We start from the raw sequence: 8,787 nt of genomic DNA, 5'->3' as shown, positions 1-8,787 counted from the left end.
GTTGCTTTGAAGCAAACATGGTCAAACATTGTCTTTCAAGCAAACAAGAACATGGTCTGTTCTTTGTCAAATTACGGTATTGCTTTGCACTGTTGTAACTATATGTTATAATTATGTGGTTTTTGTCAGTTTTAGTCTTGGTCTGTCTTGTGTTTCTGCGATATCATACTGGAGGAACATTGTATCATTTCCTAATGCATGCATTACTAAATGACAATAAAAGAGGACTGAGTGTCCTCATAATCTAAATCTAAAAAAACATAAAAAAAAAAGGAAATATCTGGGACAACTAGGAGAAACATTGTCACATCAACCTTGGCAGGTGGCCCAAGGTGGGTACAATGGCCATGTGCATATAAAGGAATACTTAATGAAGTATTTAGTGTGATTAAATCTGAGACATAAATGAATGAGAACTTGCAGCAGGAGGCCAAGTTTGTAGAGAGACCCAGCCTAATTATTGAGAATCATAAATAGATCAAGTGTTTGATCACAGTGCCTTCAATGACTTAGTCACTAAATAGTTATAATATACTTAATGGATAAATAAGTTTCACCATTCTGAACTTATTTTACTGAATCATCACTCTTAAATGCAGCGAATGGCCATTATACTGCTATAGGCCTCAAATTGTACAGCAGACATCACATTCTCAATCCCACCTAACACAAACATAGGCTTTAGAATTATTACAGGGTCATACCCAAGATATTTGACTAAAGCAGTTCATACTCTTACCAACTACCCATTAAGATTCCACACAATAGTTTTGAATTTAAAACTGGGTTTAAGTGATATTTAATACAAGTAAATTTCAGTAGGTCAAATTTGAAGACAGAATATAATATTAATGGTAAGACTCTTGGCAGTGTGGATGATCAGCGAGATCTTTCACTAAAAACTGCTGTGCAGGTTGACAGTGTTGTTAAGAAGGTGTGTGGTGTGTTGGCATTCATCAGCCATGGGATTGAGTTCAAGAGCCGTGAGGTAATGTTACAGCGATATAAGACCTTGGTCAGACCCCACTTGGAGTATTGTGTTCAGTTCTGGTCACCTCACTACAGGAAGGATGTGGATGCTATAGAGAGTGCAGAGGAGATTTACAAGGATGTTGCCCGGATTGGAGAGCATGCCTTATGAGAATAGGTTGAGTGAACTTGGCCTTTTCTCCTTGGAGTGATGGAGTATGAGAGGTGACGTGATAGAGGTGTACATGATAAAAACCATACAAACCATAGAAAAACTACAGCACAGAAACAGGCCTTTTGGCCCTTCTTGGCTGTGCCGAACCATTTTCTACCTAGTCCCACTGACCTGCACACAGACCATATCCCTCCATACACCTCCCATCCATGTATCTGTCCAATTTATTCTTAAATGTTAAAAAAAACCCACATTTACCACCTCGTCTGGCAGCTCATTCCACAATCCCACCACTTCCTGTGTGAAGAAGCCCCCCCAATGTTCCCTTTAAATTTTTCCCCCCTCACCCTTAACCCACATCCTCTGTTTTTTTTCTCCCCTTGCCTCAGTGGAAAAAGCCTGCTTGCATTCACTTTATCTATACCCATCATAATTTTATATACCTCTATCAAATCTCCCTTCATTCTTCTACGCTCCAGGGAATAAAGTCCTAACCTATTCAACCTTTCTCTGTAACTGAGTTTTTCAAGTCCTGGCAACATCCTTGTAAACCTTCTCTGCACTCTTTCAACCTTATTTATATCCTTCCTGTAATTTGGTGACCAAAACTGAACACAATACTCCAGATTCGGCCTCATCAATGCCTTATATAACCTCATCATAACATTCCAGCTCTTATACTCAATACTTTGATTAATAAAGGCCAATATACCAAAAGCTCTCTTTACGACCCTGTCTACCTGTGACGCCACTCTTACGGAATTTTGTATCTGTATTCCCAGATCCCTCTGTTCCACTGCACTCCTCAGTGCCTTACCATTTACCCTGTATGTTCTACCTTGGTTTGTCCTTCCAACGTGCAATACCTCACACTTGTCTGTATTAAACTCCATCTGCCATTTTTCAGCCCATTTTTCCAGCTGGTCCAAATCCCTCTGCATGATGAGAGGCATTACACACAGATAACTAAAGGCTTTTTCCCCAGGCTGTAATGGCCAACACGAGGGGCCATAGTTTTAGGTGCATGGAAGTAGGTACAAGGAGGATGTCAGAAGTATGTATTTCACACAGAGCGTGGTGGGTGTGTGGAATACACTGCCAGCGAAGGAGGTGAAGGCAGATACAATAGGGTCTTTTTAAGAGCCTCTTAGATAGGTACATGGAGCTTAGAAGAACAGAGGGCTATGCGCTAGGGGAATTCTAGGCAGTTTCTAGAGTAGATTACATGGTCGGCACAACATTGTGGGCCAAGGGTTCTATGTTTTGTTCTAAATAATTTTCTTTCGTGGCCAGAATCTTAGGAATCCATCATGAACTGACCCCTCCTCACCATCAAGGACACCTTCAAAAAGTGGGGCTCAAAAGGAGCAGCAATCATCATTAAAGAGCTTCACCATCTGGGACATGTCCTTTTCCATTATTAGTATCAGTACTCACCATTGCAGGAAAAACATCTTCACTGCTATTGGATTTCCGAATAGTCCATGAACATCACCTCACTATTCCTCCTCCTCCACACTTTTTTGTAAATAGTAATTTAAAAAAAATATGACCTTCACAACAACAAATTCTATGTTGCATGTCAATGATTTGGAAAGTCACATGTTTGCTTTTCTGAATTATGATTGGTAGTTGTAGTTGGAAAGATGTGAATATTTTGTTCGCTCCAGCAAATCATGCCCCTATGTAGACAAAAGTCAGTGTGCTTGTAATAAAAATAGAAGTAAATGCAAGACAGAAACAACACCCATCTGCTGGAGTGACCATAGAACGGCCCTTTCAGAACAATGTGAAAGAATTATATTCAGCCCCTCTATGATAATAGCTACTATTAGTTAAGAGAAATCTGTAACAACTACACACACTCACATTATCCAATAAAATCAATTTCAACAAATTAGATCAAAATCAGTGAAGTAATCAGTGACTTGCCAAGTTTTTAAGAAAGCTGGATACAAAAGACAGGTTCAGTCCAATTCCCTGAGATTCTCTCAAATGTCAAGAGGGGATGGAGTTTTAAATGGTTTAATTTCAAGGTGGTTTGTGCAAAGACTAAGCTAACAAACCTCCTTAGAGAAAGAAAAGGTTGGGTGGTTGGAAGCTGGAGTGCTCCGCGCCCAGGGGTTGATTGAGTTATGGGATGAAGAGCTTGGTCCTGCGCAGTACTGGAAATCCAAAATAAACAACAAATACTAGAAACATGCTGCAGCTCAGGCTGTTGCTGTAGAAAAAGTCAAGTCTGTGTCTTGGCACTTCATCAGAACTGGGAAAGGGAAAAACAAGTTAGTTTAAAAAAGGTTGGAGAGGGAAGGGTGGAACAAAGGGAACAGCTCCAATTCTCTGTTGCATGCCTTCAGTACGATAGCTGAAACCTTTATAAACTACAGCAATGAATTCTAAATTAAAGAGCAATTTGATGAGGACAATGAATTTAAACATCACTAATTGGATGCTGCAGAATGAAAGTGGTCTTCTGCTGCCATGTCCTGGGTACTGCTTCACAAATCAAACAACACAGCTTTTCTTGTGGCACGTTGTCACATTCATGGTCTGTGCTTAGAAACTTCATCAACAGTTGCCTTGTCTCCAAGTGTGGGCTAAGGACGCAAGGCAAAAAAAAAACGGAGGCAGACAGTACTGACACAACTCTGGTCCCAGGTTGGGAGCAGATTGCAAACCAAATTGTCTGAGGTGCTTACTTATGGCAACTGTATAATCTATTGTCCTGGTCTCACATGCAGGCAGTGACATGTTACTGATGGAGGCCATCATTTATGGACACAAGTTTAAAATCTTTCAACAAAATCTTAAACCCAGATGATTCTGTAGATTTAGTTTCACTCTATCAGCTCCGGTAGTCTATGTACAGAGTACAAGGAGGTTTATACTGTACATTCTAAAACTGTAAATTGTATCCAACATCATTGGAAGAGTTGGACAGCAAAGATGCACATATCAGGATGCTCTTTATCAATTAAAGCTTGGCATTTAATAACATCATCCCCTCAAAACTAAAGCTTCAATACCTTGGCCTCTACTTTCTTGTGGAACTGGATCCTCGATTTCCTCACTTGCAGACCCCAGTCATATTGGATTGGCAACCACGTCTCCATTGTGGGTACACTACAAGGCTGTGTGCTTAGCCTCCCACTCTATTCGCTCTATACTTGTGACTGAGGGCAAGCACAGCTCCAGTGACATACTAGTTTGCCAGTGACACCACTACCATTGGCCAAATCAACTGTTGTGACAAATGGGCATAGACGAGGGAGATTGGAATTCTGGCTGAGTGGTGTTACATCAACAACATCTCACTCAAACGTCAGTAAGACCATGGAGCTGATTGATGACCTCAGGAGAAACCTGAAGGTCCATGAACAGTCCTCATCAGGGCATGAGGTGGAGAGGGTCTGTCACTTTAAATTTCAGTGTTACCTTTTCAGGGGATCTGTCCTGGGCCCAGCACACAAGTGCAATTATAGAAAATAGGTGCAGGAGTAGGCCATTCGGCCCTTCGAGCCTGCACCGCCATTTATTATGATCATGGCTGATCATCCAACTCAGAACCCCACCCCAGCCTTCCCTCCATACCCCCTGATCCCCGTAGCCACAAGGGCCATATCTAACTCCCTCTTAAATATAGCCAATGTACTGGCCTCAACTGCTTCCTGTGGCAGAGAATTCCACAGATTCACCACTCTCTGTGTGAAGAAGTTTTTCCTCATCTCGGTCCTAAAAGGCTTCCCCTCTATCCTCAAACTGTGGCCCCTCGTTCTGGACTTCCCCAACATCGGGAACAATCTTCCTTCATCTAGCCTGTCCAATCCCTTTAGGATCTTATACGTTTCAATCAGATCCCCCCTCAATCTTCTAAATTCCAACGAGTACAAGCCCAGTTCATCCAGTCTTTCTTCATATGAAAGTCCTGCCATCCCAGGAATCAATCTGGTGAACCTTCTTTGTACTCCCTCTATGGCAAGGATGTTTTTCCTCAGATTAGGGGACCAAAACTGCACACAATACTCCAGGTGTGGTCTCACCAAGGCCTTGTACAACTGCAGTAGTACCTCCCTGCTCCTGTACTTGAATCCTCTCGCTATAAATGCCAGCATACCATTCGCCTTTTTCACCGCCTGCTGTACCTGCATGCCCACTTTCAATGACTGGTGTATAATGACACCCAGGTCTCGTTGCACCTCCCCTTTTCCTAATCAGCCACCATTCAGATAATAATCTGTTTTCCCATTTTTGCCACCAAAGTGGACAACTTCACATTTATCCACATTAAATTGCATCTGCCATGAATTTGTCCACTCACCCAACCTATCCAAGTCACCCTGCATCCTCTTAGCATCCTCCTCACAGCTAACACTGCCGCCCAGCTTCGTGTCATCCGCAAACTTGGAGATGCTGCATTTAATTCCCTCATCCAAGTCATTAATATATATTGTAAACAACTGGGGTCCCAGCACTGAGCCTTGCGGTACCCCACTAGTCACCGCCTGCCATTCTAAAAAGGTCCCGTTTATTCCCACTCTTTGCTTCCTGTCTGTTAACCAATTCTCCACCCACACCAATACCTTACCCCCAATACTGTGTGCTTTAAGTTTGCACACTGATCTCCTGTGTGGGACCTTGTCAAAAGCCTTTTGAAAATCCAAATATACCACATCCACTGGTTCTCCCCTATCCACTCTACTAGTTACATCCTCAAAAAAATTATGAAGAAAGCACAACAGCACTTTTACTTCCTTGAAAGTTTGTGAAGGTTTTGCATGGTATCTAAAACATTGACAGACTTTTATAGATGTGTGGTGGAGAGTATATCGACTGGTTACTATTATGAAAACACCAATGGCCTTTAATGGAAAATCCTACAAAGATTAGTGGATACAGCAATGCATCACGGGCAAGGCCTTCCCCACCATTGAGCACATCTCCATGGAGTACTGTTGCAGAAAAGCAGCATACATCTTGAACTCCCACCACCCAAGACTATGCTGTCTTCGCTGCTGCCAGCAGGAAGGTGGCAGAGGAGCCTCAAAACCCACAGCACCAGGTTCAGGAACAGTTATTACCCCTCAACCATCTGGCTTTTGAACCAAAGGGAGATAGCTTCACTCGCCCCATCACTGAAATGTTTCCTCAACCTATGGAGTCATTCTCAAGGACTTTTCATGTTCAATATTTATTATTACTTTTTCCCACTTTTGTATTTGCACAGAGTTTCGTCTCTCACACCTTGGTTGTTTGCCCATCTGGTTGGGTGTGATCTTTCGTTGATCCAATTATGTTTCTTGGATTTACGTGTATGCCCACAAGAAAAATAAATCTCAGGAGAGAAATATGTAGTTTGATAATAAAGTTATCAAAGCTTTTAAATTCGTTGATCTAATAGAGCCAAGTGGTCAATTTGTGTCCTCTTTTGAAGGAGTTTTCAGGATCACAAAATATGGAATGGAATACTTACCCTCTATCCATTGATCATATAGTTCATTCATTATACAAAATACAGCATCACCCAAGATTATTCTTTATGCTGTTACAAGATTTGTGATCTAAAGAGCATTATTCATGCTGTTACAAGATCTATGGTGGTATGTGAATAATATAGGATTCAGTTCCAAAATAAATTATGAATTATAAACCCTCATGATGGTACATGCTTTTTTGTTTCAGAAGTAATATTTTTTTCATCCTGGGAAGCAAAAACAAACGTGTTAAATATAAAGCAACTTGACTCATTTTTAAGTCGAAATACTCCTAAACAAAACTGAAGCTGTATTATGAACTTCCATTTTCATGCTTTCAAACCATTGGCATTTTTGACTCCACCCTAAACTTATTGTTAATCAAGATAGAGTTACATTCAAGCCTGGAAGATTTATACGCATTTCTGAAGTAACTTGCGGGTATGAAAAAGACGTTAGTGAAACAGAAAAGGTCATTCTCCATTTGCTGAATTTATTTCAGAACATTCATAAATCAGTCTTAAAGAGGTCAAATATCAAAGTTTAACTTTCCATGCAAGCTGTCACACCCATTAAGAAACACTAAACCACCCCCAAGGATATCAATACTTTTTTTGCAAACGTTAATGACTGAACCAAGAGCCCTCATCATCAGTTACAATTAGCGTTCATTACAATTCATGATAAATACACAACTTTGGCAAAGATGACGAAATGTATCCGTTCAATATACAAACAAATAAATGTATAGCCAGTATACATAACAAAAGACCGCAGTAACAGCCAATGCAATTTTTATGCCATTGTTTTTTGTTATACAGTACATTCCACATTCGGTTTTATTTGATACTTTTAAGATTCATAACAGATAGTTCAGCCTCAAAGGACATTTGGCAATAAGTAACAAGCAGCAATGGTACACAAATATAAACTTGTTTGGTGTAATTTATGTCCAATCCCAGGTGTAAATTTTCTTTGCAAATGCAGTCTTAAGCATCGGTTCGGGATTATAAAAAGAATATTCCCTCGTTGGGCTTGTATTGATCAGCATTTCCTTTAACATTACTGATTATTTCTGACTAGAGAGGCTTCCAGACATGACGCCCAACTCTGTCTTTCTTATATGTAGAAAATTATTAGCCATTATACAAAATTCTTAGAAAGCTGTTTGTAGACAATGATTTCCAGGAGCCTTTGGCCATACAACAGGTTGATTATTTAAACAACTTGTTGAAACATCACAAATTTTCCTAATAATTTAGTCTGCAGCAAGAGAATGTTGTACAAAAATAGTTTTAGAATTTATGTTGAACTTAATTGCAGATGCTATTTTGCAATTGCTTGTAGTCAAAACCGCATTGGAGTTTGACCTTTCATAGTCCCCACACTATCAATGAGTCAATTCAGTGGATACTGTACAATTCAAGCAACACATAACAGTACTGTAAAAATGGAAGATTGTGTAATAATTGACTGGGGATGGAGTTATGTGAAACCAGCTACACTTCTACACCCGGCATTTTAAATATAAAATGCCCAAGCATCATATGTTTGGTAATTTTCATCTGTACCATCTATTGGAATGAATTCTAAACCTCACTGGGCGGGATTAGATTTTAACCACAGTTTGACAATCTGACCCATCAGAATATTACCCAGAAATGAAGGTGAAAATTGGTCCCATTTGTCCACATCCACCTTCATTAGTTCCAGTCACACATGTTCATTACTTCCAAATCAAGTGAGAAATTAATACATTGAGAATTATCAAAACCGACTACTTAAGAAAATATTCATTTCTGGACTTTTCCCATATCAGCCTATTTTTGTAAAGCTTTTGGTAAGACTTTCTTAAATAGGAAAGACCTGCTGAAGATGAAATCACTTAATGATGTTGGTAAAATACCAAACAGAATGTACATAATGATAACCTTCTTTCCGACATAATACTTTGATTTTGGATTTGAAGACAGGATGGCATCTGTGATGCTTTCAACCACTGGACTCAAGTCCTCTTTGGCAGTGGTGGTGTGCTTCAGGAACAAGTCCGTTGTTTCTAGTATATAGTCTTCTCCATAGTCCTGCAGCAGTTCTGTAGAAATGTCTTTCATGAGGTGGTGCACTTGTTTTTTCCAGTATTCAGGATTATACGATGGAGCTGAAAGATCGACA

The 8,787-nt window shown here is 40.1% G+C and overlaps 1 protein-coding gene across 1 annotated transcript in view; it reads right to left on the bottom strand.

Annotated features, from left to right (window-relative positions):
- Positions 1–7,098: 7,098 nt before the first annotated feature.
- Positions 7,099–8,787, bottom strand: part of hsd11b2 (hydroxysteroid (11-beta) dehydrogenase 2) — a 58,084-nt gene continuing 56,395 nt past the window's right edge. The window contains exon 5 of the mRNA XM_072279140.1: positions 7,099–8,773. Within this exon, the coding sequence (XP_072135241.1) occupies positions 8,436–8,773 (338 nt within the window). The 3' untranslated portion in view covers positions 7,099–8,435. The remainder of the gene's footprint in view (positions 8,774–8,787) is intronic.

Source organism: Mobula birostris, chromosome 15, assembly GCF_030028105.1.
Source record: "Mobula birostris isolate sMobBir1 chromosome 15, sMobBir1.hap1, whole genome shotgun sequence".
NCBI lineage: Eukaryota > Metazoa > Chordata > Chondrichthyes > Myliobatiformes > Myliobatidae > Mobula > Mobula birostris.
Note: the sequence above shows the minus strand (reverse complement) of the source record. Positions and strands in the feature narration are given on the sequence as shown.